General features: G+C 33.2%; 1 protein-coding gene across 1 annotated transcript in view; it reads left to right on the top strand.

Moving 5' to 3' along the window:
- The window catches only part of LOC111419638 (uncharacterized), a 91,607-nt gene that overhangs the window by 65,271 nt on the left and 10,186 nt on the right, over positions 1 to 16,150 (top strand). Inside the window, exons 2-7 of the mRNA XM_023052474.2 lie at positions 9,988 to 10,111; positions 10,795 to 10,974; positions 13,636 to 13,689; positions 15,175 to 15,300; positions 15,806 to 15,955; positions 16,015 to 16,143. Of these exons, the coding sequence (XP_022908242.1) occupies positions 9,988 to 10,111; positions 10,795 to 10,974; positions 13,636 to 13,689; positions 15,175 to 15,300; positions 15,806 to 15,955; positions 16,015 to 16,143 (763 nt within the window). The remainder of the gene's footprint in view (positions 1 to 9,987; positions 10,112 to 10,794; positions 10,975 to 13,635; positions 13,690 to 15,174; positions 15,301 to 15,805; positions 15,956 to 16,014; positions 16,144 to 16,150) is intronic.

Here is a 16,150-nt window from a genome sequence, read left to right as displayed (position 1 = left end):
GCAGAAAAATAATTTTCGACTTTCGCTGAATATAACAGGTCAGGTAAATAACAGGTGACAAAATGTCGCAAAATGTAATTTATATTCGGTCTCATAGGCAACATTTCACAATTATCGTTGAAATGTACCCATTATCCGCGTAGTTTCTCAACACAATGTATACTTACCGCAAAGGTCAACGGGGGCAGAAGCTCGTAATGAACGCTTCTGTGTTTGTTTTGAATATTACGGATAACTATTAGAAGTTGTAAACAGTCACGTAAATCTTCATTAAGGAAAGTTTATCATCTCGCACGCAACATTGAGTACCCGATTTGACTTGTAGTTTTCTCAACTAGATTTATTTCAAGTATAGAGGAAAATTAAAAAGAATTTTTCAAACAGGGTTCTATCCACAAAATGTTTTAGCTCAAACGTGAAACCAGTTTTATCTATATATTTAGTTTAGTTTATGACGTTAAAATAATGTTAAATGCCGGTTTGAATGTGAATGAAACCAATGAGGTAAAAATCCATACTGTGCTGGGTTTTTTCCAAGCATCTCAGAGATGTATTTTTCCAGGATCGTCTAATTTTCAATACTTCTTCTCCCATCAAACCCGTTCTAGTTGCATCTAACTTTACATATACTTTACAAGAGATGTCCTTTAGTTATACTGTAAACATTTCCCCATATAATACAACATTTCCAGTTTTATTTCAAACAACAACACGCAGCTATTCAAAAAAAATTATACAAAAGAGAACATTTGCAGAGCTTCACATGAGCAGAGCAGAACTAATTTGTTTTATATAAAATTATTTTAACTACACAAAGCATAATTCCATATAAAATCCGCAAACATAATCCTATTAATTGCTATTAATTATGGGTAGTTATCATTATGGCTTGATAAACTGACCACCACTACATTACGGTATTCGATGTAGTGGGTAATATAGAGTAGGTACATTAAACGCGTCGGTAATTCTACCTGCATAAATCAAAATTGGGGGGTTGTTTTATTGATGGTATATTCGATGTAAACTTACTATATTTAATTACTGCAAATCGAAAGAGCGCGAGCAGATTTTAATTAATACAACACAAAAACACGGATGGTCGGGTACGATACAAAAAAATAATTCGTATTTATAGCTCGATTTACTTCAAAATTTGCACAGTAAATTCACTTCAAACATACACTCGTAGAATAAAACGGACAAATTGTTATAGTTCTGCAAATTTCGCGCGTTTTAAATTATTTTAACAATTAGCGCATTCCATTCTTTTTTATTTGTTGATAAATCATACCGTTAAAAACAATGTTTTTAAATTTTCGAGCACATATATTAACAATGATATATGAAAACAAACGCAGTTTCCTCAAATCCATCAATCAAAATTGCATAGAGGAATGACGTTGTAATTTATGAATAGCAGCTTTTGTCATCTAAACGTGCTTGCGGAATTCAATTTAGCAAGTTTATTTATCACGTTCCAACCAGAATTGGGTTGGGTGTTTGTGAGTTTTTAAAAATAACATTAAATCCGTCTCTGGACAGCGAACAGAACGAAGATAAATTTAAAGTTATTATAAATTTAATAAAAATGATAAAATTTTTTTGTTATTTCTTATTAAAACGATTTAAATTGAAATGAAAGAGTTGTATTATGGCATAATATGTCTTTGCGAACAATTCAAAGCATCTCAATAATCCAATAATCTGACTTCGGCACGGTCCCAATTGTGTTTAGAATCCGAGCTTATACTGTTCTTGTTAGTGTATGAATAATGACCGAATGAATAATGGACCTCGGTTTACTCATTCTGACAGTAAATAAACGTCACGTGAGGGATAATGTTATAATTTATTCTTTCAATATAGCTTTAATTTTCTACTACACACTGATATAAATTTTTACCTTCAAATGCATAACAAATGAAGTTTGGCTGAATGAAAGTTTCCATTATCTCTGCGTCTGATTAAACCCAGATGACTAGCAAAACGTTTTCAGGATTCCGACGAAAAGACTAAAAAGAGGAAATCAAATGGATTGCGTGAAAGTGTAGAATGCGATGGACTCGTTTTTGTAGTTGAAGCAAAATTAAGGTCCTGCGATAGAACAGGATTTTGTTAAAATTTCACAGTAAGCTAATGAGTTACTTAATTACAATTAACGAATAGTTTTTTTAGCTTATTAAAAAAAAATGCTACCTTTATGAAGTTATAAAAATTCGTAAATATATTTCTTTTAAGCCGATATTTTTAAAACAAAAAGTACTTTTTTACAGGCACATCATTTTCTTTTCCATTGTAATTTGGATTGCTCGCAACAACACTTTTTAAATCCTTGATCTCCAAAATTCATATTTGGAGATCAATTTTCTTGCAATCTCACACAGGCGCATTTAAAAAGCGTTTTTAGGTAGCCAACCTTAATTCTTGGTATAAATTATTTTTTATGTTTAATACGATCCTACTTTATTGACTTTCAATTTCTTCAAAGAAATTTTTTTCATTTTTCAGCTGATCTTTTCAGATATATTGCAGTCGACCGTTGAAAAGAGTTACTGAAATAGCAAGGAGCTATTACAAATATTTTTGGAAGTAAGCTGCTGTCATACCAGAATTAATAAGCCTGTAGTAAATGTGCAAAATTGTAAATGTTAGATAGTCAAGAATTTGTTGAGCGATTAAATCAAGATGTTGAAGCTATATTACATGCTAGGCTAATTGACAATGACAAAAAATTGGGCTATAGATTGTTACTTTGTTCAAATCATATTATTCTGGAGGATCAGAGGGCCTCGACAAACATCCTCCATCAGCCTCTGTTCCGTGGCATCACATCTTGACTTTACTTCCTCCTGTGATTTTCCCTGTCCGTCCAATTCCTTCATCATAATCCTCCTCCATGTTGTCCTGGGCCGTCCTCTTCGTCGGCTGCCCTATAGATTCTAGCCTAGTGCCTATTTTACGATCTAATTACATTTTATTATCTCTAATTTCATTTCCTCTTGCATCGCCTGTCTTAGGAGACCTTTTGGTACAAAATCTGACCATTTTATTCGCAATACTTATAGTGTAGTGCCTGTTTCGCGACATTGTTGTGTTCGGTTTTTAGTATGTCCCAATCCAATTCCATTTCCGTTTCATTATCTCTAATTTCATTTCCTTTTGCTTCACCTGGCGTAACAGATCTTCATTTGGTATAAAATCTGAACATTTTACTCCTAATATATGTCTAAAACATTTTTACATGAATACTTGCATCTTATTTTCTATATTCTCTGTGTCACGACCCCCTCTGTTCCTTCGTTTTTCGTTACCATACTGCCCAGATAGCAGAACTCTTTGACCTCCTGTATGATCTCGTTGTATATTGTAAGTGGTCATACGTTGTCTGTATTGATGCGAATTGTTGATGTTTTCTTTGTATTTATCTCTAGTCCTACTTTCCTGCGCCATTCCGTTATATTATTTAGTTTCATTTGCATGTTTGCATACATATGTGGCAAAAGCCATATGTCGTCAGCATACTCCAAATCATTTAGTTTGTTTAAATTCCCACCTTATGCCCTTTTCTGTAAAATCTGCGTAGTAGGGGTGGTAGCAGACATCTTTGCTTTATTCCCGTCTTGACTATTATTTGGTTACTAAACTTGTAGTGACTATTATACAGCAACTTTATAATGTTAATGACTTTCGTCGGGATTCCTATCTCTCCCAAAATTATCCATACTACAGCATGGTTATGAGTATATTTATGTTCACTCTTTAGCTTTGGCTCGATGACTTCTTCTAACCTACTTCTTAAGTTTTGGGCCAGTATTTTATTTATCATATTTAAAAGTGTACTGCCAGGCCAGTTGCAGCATCTACTTAAGTCTCCATTTTTTGGGAAGCGTGATAGTTGCGCCTTCTTTCCAAATCTCCGGTATAATTTCCGTATTGCACACTTTCTCGAGAACGGGTTGTAGATGTGTAACTCCACACTGATGTTATCAAGCGCTGCGGCCTTACCCACCCTAAGTTGTACAATTACTACCTTTATTTCTGTAAAGGATGGGGCATTAATGTTTCATTCGTAATGCTCTGGCGGCTTTGTCCCTTATAGGGGTCATTACCGTTGTGTTGCTTGTTAGTTCTCCAAAATACTGTTCCCATTGTTAATTTGTATTTCCTGCTGTTATAATGTTATGCACATCGTCTATTATTGGTTTATTATTAGTGTCGGTTTATCTGTTAGCCGGTTAGTTACTCTATACATCTCCCTCATATTATTCTTTTTACTCGCTTCCTCTGCTTGTTCCATGAGCAGGTCAACTCGCTGCCTCTTGTCTCTATTAGCTGATCTATTTGCCCTTATGTTTAGATTCGAGCATCTTCCATTTAGTTTGGTTGATTCTCTGCTTCATCTCATTGCTTTATAACCCGGGATAATTTCAACATTACATCTTAAAAATTCAAATTTTCACGATCTTTTCAGGAAATTATCTCCAGTGATCTACCGAATAGCATCTAAAAACTTATTAGTTCTTAGATAACTATATTTAGATAGTACAACTTGTCAGAATTCTTCTACTCCGTCTATACTACAACATTTAGTTTCTTTAAAACGTACAGATGAACATTTAGTTTTTTGAATACCTTGGCAACAATAGAAAAGTTCTAAGAACAACTTTTTGACAACAAATCTATTAGACAACGATTTCCTTTAAACATAAGCACTAATTTTTCCTAGTACTTTTCATTATATTCCTATAGATATTTTTCTTAAAATTCTGTTCCAATTTCTATAAATAAATCTTTGAATAGAGTAAGTAAATTCACTTTACTGAATTGAGTTAAACTATCAAACTAACAGATTTAGCATACACACGCACTACTAAAGGAAATTACCGTACGGTACTCTAGTACTAAGTTTCTCGGTATAACTTCACCTCAGGAGAGATGTCTTCAAATAAACCTCGCCGAAGCCGCTGACGGTTCAGCGCTTCTCTAATTGTGTCAACGTTGCGTTTAGATGTTTGTAATCGAGATTAAACTCGGTTCAGCAACGAACACCTAATCGGTAAAGTTATCTGATTCGCAAACACTACTGCTGCACCTGCTATTACATATTACCTTCCACTACATAACCTTAAACATCGACCACGTAAAGTTACGTCGAAGACGGACAAGATAATGATGAAGAGAAAGCTTGGAAAATTGCCGATGAAGATGAATTGTAAAACGACGTGATGTGAGTTAAGAAAAATTTGGCGGATGTTACTGTGAATTATAATAAGTGTAAAGGAAACTTTTTGAAAAGAAACTGAGAAATTCGTGTTCGTTGAAGTGAGAGAATAATAAAAGAGGTTTCTAATTAAAAAATATAATTAAAAACCGCGACGTCTCGAATGAGACTGAGGGGATGAAAATGAGAATAGTCGAAGTAGAGAAAACAAGAAAAATGAGGTAGCATTGTTCTCTTCTATACGTTTGTTGGATTATTTTTTGTGTGTTTATGTGTTTGAACTATAAATTAGCTTTAGTCTGGCGGGTCGTTGAAAAGTGTACGCTTTGGAACGCTTAAATGGGATTGTGCGAAATTTTAAATATGTGCACTTTTAAATTTTATGACCCAGAAGCTTTATGTATTAAAACAACAAAAAATAAAAGTTGTTAAACTAAAAATAGTTTAATATTTATGATCCATCAAGAGGAACATTTAATTAAAACTAATGTTTATTAAATTAACAAAATTACACATCTAAAATTTCTTTATTCTGACCAGAATGCCCAAAATTACGACCGCTATTAAATATCTCGTGCACATACGATACATTACAACGTTAAACCGTTATGGAGGGATATTGTCAATAATACACCATATCCATGTCCAAGCAATAAATTATAGCACCAAGCTGCAGCAATATTATGCACAGAGCGCCAAGCTATTAAAGATTTTCAACCCACAAAAGATTGACGACGACGATGAAAATGATGATGATGATGATGATTATAGTAGTCTAAAGCTCGTCGTGAAAACTTCTTCGTTGAGCTTTAGTCGTCATCGTCCTATGCTCGTAACTTTGACGGTTTTCCACCAGAGTTTTTAGCTTAATAAACCTGATGAGAGAGACGAAGATAAGCAGGACAACGACCGTGCTAAAATCGTAAAGTACTTCGAAGCACGAAAACAGACGTAAACTAAGTTGTAAAATGAGTAGGTATGGAGTTGTTTGGTGTGTTTTACTGTATGGGATTTTAATGATTGAAATGAACCCGATAAAGTTTTTACTTCATTTAAATCTGTTTTTTTGTTCTTTTTCGTTTGCTTTAAAAATTTAGATGTAAATTATTAATCTCGTCTTAAAGTCAAGAGAAAACTTACAGGTTTGAGAAAATCCATTAAAAATAATACCTACTTCTAGCAATTGGGTTAAGTGCTAAGTTAATAATAATCCATCAATTTGTGGTCGAGAATTTCAATAGAACTTTTCTTTGTTCGTTAAGAAAACAAAGGACCTACTTAAAATTAATTTAAAAGGGCTAGATATTTCAAATAATTCAAAATTGGAAAAGAAAATAGAATCTTCGACTATTTTAAGAAAAAACGTCGTTTTTAGCTTTTAAAAAATTTATTTACTAAACTCAAAAGAATATCTCGACAAAACTCTTTATCATCGTTAATAGCAACGACGTGACCTAGATTAAGTCGTTTGGAGTTCCTCCAAAACACAAAAATGTAAAAGAAAACGCGACAACCAAGTAGGAAATATCTCTATATTTTTATTTAAATAATTAGATTAGTTTGAAAAATGTTTCTTTTCTTTTACGCTTTTCAACAGTCATAAGTATGATAAATGGCTCGTTAATCTTTTTTTGATTTTCAATAACCTAATTTCAAATTGGAGTTGTGAATCTAGGACAGAAATAGCCATTACTGCCCGTCATTAGATCAATGGCCGTCGAGCAGCAGTTAAATATAGGGGTTGGGGCGAATTTAATTCGACCCTTATCAAGAGAAATTGGTGGTGGGCGGTCAGATATTAAAGCTCAAGTCCCTCTCTCCAATTCTCTTTCACTCATTATTAATTTCCTATGTAGTTATACTTCAAAAAGTTATTATTAAATGGTATTTTTTGAATAAAACTTTAACTTTTTAACTCTTTAACGTAAAAAATGTTAAATTTAGGGAAAAACGGTGTACCCACACATGCAGACGTAGAAAACGAGCGCATATACATTTACGAACGAAACTCTATTGGCATATATTGCCGGAGGAATAACTCTCCCAGGTGGAAATGGCACTGCATAGAAATAAGGTTAGCTTGAAATTCAGTTCGGAGCTTGATGTCTGGGGGGATATCTACAAAGAGGGTTGTATTTCAGCGCGTTTCTGGTAAATACATTTCCGTCCGACTGAAGAATTTAAAGAGAATACGTAACCAGTTGCGTTATTAAAACCCTATCAATTCAGTTTTTTTTGTATTGCAACACCAGAATTTCTGTGTTCAAAGCATAATTTTAGAACTACATAAAACCAAAAATAAAATTATTTTGAATTTATAGTTAGTTTATATCAAAACAGACACTACTTTAGTAAAAAATGACAGTGCTTTTTTAATATCGAAAGTATAGGACTGATTTAAGAAAAAAAAAATTTATTATTCCCATCTTAGAATGTTCCAAAATGTATTCAATGTAATTCTTTTTTAAACTAAAACTAGAACTAATAGTAACACTATGACTAGAACTAACACTAGCCCTAGAACTAGAAATTTTCGGGTTAAGCTGTGCGCCTTTTGAAAAAGTGTTTGAGGTTTCAGATGCCATGTTGCAACCTTCTTCAGAAATAAATTCGAAGTGTTTCTGTTAAGTCACTTCGAAGTGTGTCAAACACTTTTTCAAAAGACGCATGGCTTAACCTGAATGTTTCTAGTTCTAGGTCTAGTGTTAGTTCTAATGATAGTGCTACTATTAGTACTAGTTTTGGTTTAATTAACACCGGCCTGGAAATGCCCGATTTAAAATTTACTAATTACCTGCGTACGGTTATTTAAACGACTCCAAGTACCTACCGACTGGAAGTCTAGCTCCCAATACGAAAAAATTAATTTTGATTAAATTCGCTATAACTAAAGAACGGTGTGACCGATTTTAATGTTATATGTCTCAAATGAAAAGCTTGCGTCTGGCTGTATGTAGAAGTTATAGACATACAAGGCGTATACACGCATAATCTCTTATTTTCTATCCAACTAAAAAATTATGATAAAATCTTTGATGCTTTTCCATTTTTTAATGTAGTTATTACATGGTAATGCTACTGCATAATGGTAATGGTATCTTCTAAGTACTCTTCCTCATTTACTGTTTCCACACTTTAGTCATCACTGATTCGATACTCTGCAGTTCTGATGTGCAAATAGCATTGAACTTACAACCGTATTCCTACAACCATATTTCTGTGGCAAAAGCTAATAAGGATTCACAGCTTTTATTGGTTTTGCCATGGAAGCTATCTTTCTTCTTGATTTTTGCATTCATACCTCCAATGATTATTTTGATATCATCTTTAAATAAAGTCACTAATTGTAGTTGTTGGTAGAATGTTTCTTTTATTTCTAGATCTTTTTCTTCACTTAGACAATGTACATTAATTATTATTAGATTAAAAAATTGTGTTTTAACTTATAGTACATAAATTATTTCGCTTATTGAGTGGAATTCTAAAATCCAGTTTTTGATTTTGATATCCACAATAAATGCTATGCACCTTCCTTATTGCTATATAGTATGGTATATGTTTTAGTACCTTCTTCAATCCATTTTGTTTCCTGAACTGCTGTTATTGCCATATTATACCTCTGTAGAACTTCAAGAAGTGCCATTTATGCTACTAGTTTATTCAATGTACTCAGATTTCATGTTCCTGTCTCATATTCCAATTTCCTTTGCCGTGATCATAACCGGAATATCTGTCCATTTTGTTCTTTGAAGGTTTCATAACAATTTCGAAGCTATGTAGAATTTATTAACTATACATGATTAGAGCTGTAGGAAATATGCATAGAAAAGTATTGTAAATCAAAACACAAACTTTAACAGTCTAAAAAGATTAGCTGGATTTTTACTAATCTTACAAAACAAATTTAATTTTCCCCACAGCAAAGACGAAGGTAAATTACGTAACACATATTTGTTTAGGTTCTGTCTATATCCAATAAATCCAATATTTTGTATTGGTTAGACTTAGCGAAAAAAGATAACGTAAATAAGATTGAGGTAGAAACAATTTTCTCTTCCTTTATTTCTCTAGAGTGTGCTACATTCATTTCTACTTACTTACACTCAACCTTCGGCCACAACAAATAAATGAACCAAAAGAAACAAAAATAACAAACAAGAATTTATCGAAGAAAAGAAAGACTAAGATTAATCGAAATCTAATCAGAAAATCTAATCTAAATCATCACTAATTCGACTCTTTTTGGATTTATCTCAAAACTTAATTTGGAATGGTTAATTTAATTTATAAATAGTTTGATTAGAGTTTAATTGATGTCAGGAAATAAACTCTGTCAGTTATCGTTGGGTGTTAGGTTTCTTGCGTCCCACTAAGGAAAAAAAACGCCGACGGAGGGAAAGCTACTGGCCTATTCAAAGTTTGGCAATTAACGTTCTTGTCGAGAGGTTAGCTTCGAACTGGGTGAAGCTATCGCAAACTTGGAGATAACAACCCGGAGGTCCATAAGACACCCACGCCATGTTAGACAGTTAACAAAGAGATCTTTTCGTTAAAAGTAACAAGAAATTGACTTCTTCGACGCGTTCAGGTGACTAATTGGATTCGTTAGAATCAAAAAAAAATTTATTTTGCAAAGGCAATAACAATAAAACACTTATATAAGAAATTACCTTCGTTATTACAAAAAATAAGATTCCTTTTTTGTTCGTATTTTTAACGAGTTTTAATGATGTTTGTTTTATATTTTTCTCTTTTATTTTCAGCATGCCGATATGCAAACGTTTTGCTTAGCAGCGAAAAATTACTGTCCGTCCCCAAGGCCAGGTCCTAAAGGAGAAAAAGGCGAAACGGGATATCCAGGAATTCCAGGTCCAATAGGACCCCGAGGTAACACAAATTCGCCCACACTTTCTATTCAGTTTTCACCTTCCCATTCTTTATTCCTTCTTTTCTTGCGTTCACCCTTATTTCTTTTTTCTTCCTTTCCTTTTTAAAACCAACCCAGTTTCTTTTGTATTCGATAATTGCTCGCAAAACTTGGTCAAAAGGTTTTACGACACCATCAGTATTTTGAAAGTATTCATGTAAGATGCACATGAATACTTTCAAAAATTTTAATCATCCAAATTAATATTTTAAGAAATTTTATCTACTATTTTCAGAAAATCTTTATTAATATTGATTTTGAAGTCAATACATTATCATCTACTTCATTTCTACAGTAGTACTATTCTAACTGGTGATTTATTCGACATCTCGACGTATTTCTAACGCATCTCGAACCTTTCGAAACCATTTCAAATGCTCACGTTGTGTCTATGTAGCAGAATAACAACGGGTATAACACGACAGGTCCCTACGAACCCTTCACGAGTTATTGTTTACCACAAATCGGTTGGAATGCTCATCTATCTAGTAGTGGGGACTGGAAGAGGTTGAAAACAAAGATGACATTGATTGAAAGCTTCCACACTATTCATGGGATTTACAAAACTTTTTTTTTATTTTATATCAATTTCTACTTAATATACTACCTCTTATTATGTAAATCTTTTTGATGTTTTTTCTAGGTGAACGTGGTCTTCCAGGTATTAAAGGTGATCAAGGAAGACCCGGTTTAGATGGAAGAGATGGGATTCCAGGTGAGCCGGGTTTTGATGGGATGCCTGGTAGAAATGGACATGATGGTCTTCCTGGGATAGATGGAAAACCGGGAAATTCCGGAGTAAATGGGAGAAATGGAACGGATGGTAAATTTTTAATTTTATTTTAGGAATGTATTTGAAAATTGTTTACGCTCAAATATTATTGGATGAATCCGATAATTATGGTGTTAAAACAACAGTATTGACTGGGCTCTATCAACATCCATAGTTTTAACTTATTATTAACTAACTAATAAAAAGTTAAAGCTACGAACGTTATCGGACCGATTTTCGATAACTAAAAGCGAGTAAAAAGTATATCGAAGCTATCTTTTAAAGATATCTTGCTCGAACAGAAGGCAGCGAAATCATCAGTGTGTCTCACCGCCTAACCGAAAGTGGCACATTTCGTCTTAAGCACGAAGGAGGTCGACCAAAAAACCATTATCGTTCCGATAAGGATAAAATATTAATTCGCGTTCGCGAGAATACTATGTAAGTTCAAGATATGGTTACGGTACATTAAGTCTTCATTAAACTTGCTTTAAAATGTTTTTTATTTCATCTTTACATCTCAATTCGTTCTTGAGATGTCACCATTTAAATTTCTGCTGCTAATCCAATAACGATCAAAACATGCAGAGTCGAATTAAAGATATCATAACATCGGGATATAATTAAATTAAGACATAATTTATGGCACAGTAAATCTTCATTAAACTTACTTTAAAATGTTTTTTATTTCATCATTATATCTCAATTCGTTCTTGAGATACCATCTTTTAAATTTTTGTTGCTAAAGCCTATAACGATCAAAACATGCAGAGTCGAGTTTAAGATATCATAACTTCGAGGTATATTCAAAACAAGAATTAATTTATGGCACAGTGAAGCTTCGTTAAATTTACTTTAAAATGTTTTATATTTCGTAGTGATTTCTCAATTCGTCCTTGAGATACGATTTTTTATTTTTAATTTAGAGTCTATAACAACCAAGCATGCAGAGATGACCTTAAATCATCATAACATCGAGGTTCATGAAAGATAAGAAATGCTTTATGGCACAGTAAATCTTCATTAAACTTACTTTAAAATGTTTTTAATTTCATCATTATATCTCAATTCGTTCTTGAGATACCATCTTTTAAATTTTTGTTGTTAAAGCCTATAATGAGCAAAACATGCAGAGTCGAGTTTAAGATATTATAACTTCGAGGTATATTCAAAACAAGAATTAATTTATGGCACAGGAAATCTTCATTAAATTTACTTTAAAATGATTTATGTTTCATAGTTATATCTCAATACGTTCTTGAGATACGTTTTTTTATTTCTAATCTAGAGTCTATAACAACCAAGCTTGCAGAGATGATCTTAAAACATCATAACATCTAGGTTCATGAAAAATAAGAAATTCTTTATGGCACATTAATTCTTCATTAAACTAACTTTAAAATGATTTTTATTTCATAGTTATATCTCAATTCATTCTTGAGATACGTTTTTTTATTTCTAATTTAGAGTCTATAACAACCAAGCTTGCAGAGATGATCTTAAAACATCATAACATCGAGGTTCATAAAAAATAAGAAATTCTTTATGGCACACTAAATCTTCTTTAAACTTACTTTAAAATGATTTTTATTTCATCATTATATCTCAATGCGTTCTTGAGATACCATCACCTACATTTTTGTACTTAAAGTCTATAACAATCAGGCATACAGAGTCTGCTTTAAAAGATCATAACTTCCAGGTATGCTAAATATGAGATATAATCTATGGCAAAGAAAATCTTTATTGCCATCACTTTAAAATGATTCTTATTTCATAGTTATATCTCATTTCGTTCTTGAGATACGATTATTTTTAATTTCTATTTTTATAGTTTCTAATAATAGCATGCAGAGATGAAAATGAGACGAAAATTAAGACATGATTTATGGGTATTGATATCCCAATTCGATCTTTAGACACCATATTTTTTTCAGAAAAACAATAGATGTGCTTCTTTCGTCTTGATAATGCAGAGTTGTTTTATTTGATCAGGCAGAAAAATATGCAACACTTGCACAACCATGGGATTATTATCAGCATGGTGGTTGCTCGCGAAGCATAATGCCCCCATACTGAATTAACCTCATTATCGTGTGTTCTAACTGCCCGAAGCAGCCGTAGGCGAAGCAATTGCTTGCGATACAATTCACTCGCTTGTCTCGTCCAGTCATGATATCCCTAATGTCTTTAACGTGAATGCAAGTTAATGTTTGACATAAATTGTGTGTAATAAGTGTGTAATTTAAAGTTTGGGTTGCTGAATAAAAAAGTATAAATGAAAGAATTTGAAACTGAAAAGGTAATTTGAATCAATTACTCCTTCTATTCCCGATTTTAATCAGCAATTGGATTCAGATCATTCGCACTCCGAGCTAAAATTTATCGCGATGCCCGACGATTTACGATCGTTACGGCAGTAAATCGCCGTTTCATTTATGTATATTTCGAACCAAACGCCGTGCCCCGTTTATGTACTATTAATCGCAAGTGTAGCAAATAGCCTGTAGCCCTTAGATTTATCGCCCTTCGTGCGCTAGACACCCACAGTATCCACTAAAACTCGAAAACCGTTTATTGGACCAATCTAAATTCAAAACCATTTCTACGTTAAAGAACCTTTCCGCAACCTTAAATCACAACTTTACACAACAAACTGTTATAGAGATACGATATATTCGTAGAATTTCTTGTTATTTTTATTCTTTTTAGGTCGACCTGGATTGCCAGGACCTCAAGGTCCACCCGGACCACCAGGATCAAAAGGTAATTAACTTTAAAAAGGAATTTAATCTCATGAAATGTGTGTGTGTGTGAAAATTGGAGTTGAACATTTTACAAGTTCTCGAGGGAATAAGCTTGGAGGAGGTAGTTGCTCGTGAGTGATAACACGTATTAGACCAAGTTGGCACATTCAAGGGGGAGGTCACAAAATTTACTACTGGGAAAGTTTCGCGAAAGTCGTCGGGAGCAAGTCGCGAGGAATTGAAGGCGAATTGAAAAATAACGAGCCATGAAGGGGGGTTTGAATCTCAGAACGTTAGAAGATCACCGAAGAAAGGAGAAGTTTTGATGGCGTCTGAATTCTAAATTTTCTAAATGGACAAGCGGAAAATTGACGGCGAAAACTTTTCCGAAACCGATTTAATCGAGCATTAAATTATCTTTTTATAACCTAACAAAATGCGTGAAATACTTTTTACATCTTTATATGAATAAAAGTAAGATTTGTTCCTGTTTTTTCCTAAAAATCTTTTCATACGAAAAGATAAATTTCACAGCCCAAAAAATTTCACCTCGTACTCGTCCGTTTCACTATTCCTTTTAACCGTTTTGTCCCTTTTTCTTAAGGTTTATCATCCCTCTACTCAACGAACTGTAAGTTAAAACTTAAAAAGTGGAAGGGATTAAGTTATTTTCAAAGAAAAAAGTCTTTTCTTTTCATTAAACTTTATCTTTACACTTCAAGTTTTTTATTAAATCTTATACTTAACATTTAAAACACAATTACAAAAATCCCTAATAAACATAATACAGTAAAATCTCGATATAATAGACTAACACGGGGAAAGGAGTATCTGTTTCCATATCCAGCCAATAAGTGCTCAGCTCGAAGGCCCGTTCGTGACGTCACCCATAGGTAAGCAACTACCATTTACCACTTTGAATTAGCACTTGCTTAATTTATCAAACTCGTGTTTTGTAAGGTTGTTAGATTGAGACTTAAGGTTCATAATAGAAAATGAAGATGTTGATTGAGTTTAGCCGTGCGTCTCTTAAGACGGCCAAACCCGAATGTTTCAAGTTCTTGGTCTAGTGTTAGTTCCATTTTTAATTCAATAAAAATATACAACAATCCAACGTTGAATAACAACCAAATCTGGAACTAACACTAGCATTAGAACTAACACTAGACTTAGAACTAGAAAGATTCTGAATATTTTGTCCGTTATATCCGAAGTCCGTTCTAAAGAGGTCCGTTATATCGAGTTTTTACTATAACAAAATTTTAATAAAAAGCTTTTAAAGTTTATAATGGAGGTAATAAAGTTTGAAGTGAATCTTCCTATATACCTTTATACTACAATGTATCTAATCATGGTCGTTGAGAATATCCTCTTGAAGACTCCTTTTACTTTTCCCCGAGACGAGTACAAATGGGAAAGGATCGAGAAAGGAAATGGGTCCAGTCCGGAGGGATGATATTTTATCTCAAACGTAATTTATTATTAAACCCAGTTTTACCTTTAGGACTCTCAGGGCCTCGAGGACGACCCGGGCGCAGCGGCAAAGATGGGACCCCTGGTATTCCCGGTATTAACGCCTGGAGATATGGAAACGATTCAAAATTACTTATTCCACCTTCCATAGCAACAGGTAAGAACACAATATTTTTAATAAAAAAGATTTTAAATTTTCATTATACGTTTTGTGGATTTTAACTGTCAATTTAAGCGAAAAAATTTTTTAATGAGTATGTAAACGGTTTTATTTTTCCGCTATTTTGATGGTTTTTTTTAAGTGTCATTCATTTTCAGTAACACTCAAATTTCCATATTTGCTGCACCTCTCGCTAATTTTTTTTTTTTTGTAAATATTCAACGATATTTCGAACGCGAGGTTTTGTTGCAATCCCGGGTTTAAAACGGAAATAAATCCGTGTAATTCCCGACATCAATCATGCGGCGGAGTTGTTTTTCACCGTACACCCCAACTCGAAATCCGTTCGAATTTTGCAATTTTATTCCATCTAGACGGTTTCAACGATGACGCGAAAATTACCGAACGAAAAAAACACGTTTTCGCCTGTTCAAAACGTTTCTGTACAAAAAAAAAGGTGATAAATAGGTTTTTGTAAACAATTACAAAAAAAAACTTGCAGGCAATTTTTCAACTGGTAAACCAATTGGTCCTATAATCGTTGAAGAAGGTGATAATATCACTTTGAGTTGTGCAGCTTCAGGATCACCAAGACCACACGTTGAATGGAGACGATTGGATCATTTACCCATAAAAAGTGGTCCTTGGGAAGGTTAAATTAATTTAAATTTTGATTTCTTTTAAATATAAAAATAAGTTTTTTCCTTTAAGATGCTTCAGTTTCTGGTCACTCTTTAAACATCACATTTGTGAGTAGAATTCATATGGGTTTATATGAATGTATAGCAGATAATGGAGTGCCACCTCAAGTAAACCAAACGTTTCTATTAGAAGTTAACTGTAAGTT

Source organism: Onthophagus taurus, chromosome 7 (genome assembly GCF_036711975.1).
Source record: "Onthophagus taurus isolate NC chromosome 7, IU_Otau_3.0, whole genome shotgun sequence".
NCBI classification, from domain to species: Eukaryota; Metazoa; Arthropoda; class Insecta; order Coleoptera; family Scarabaeidae; genus Onthophagus; species Onthophagus taurus.
This window is presented reverse-complemented; position numbering and strand designations above follow the sequence as displayed.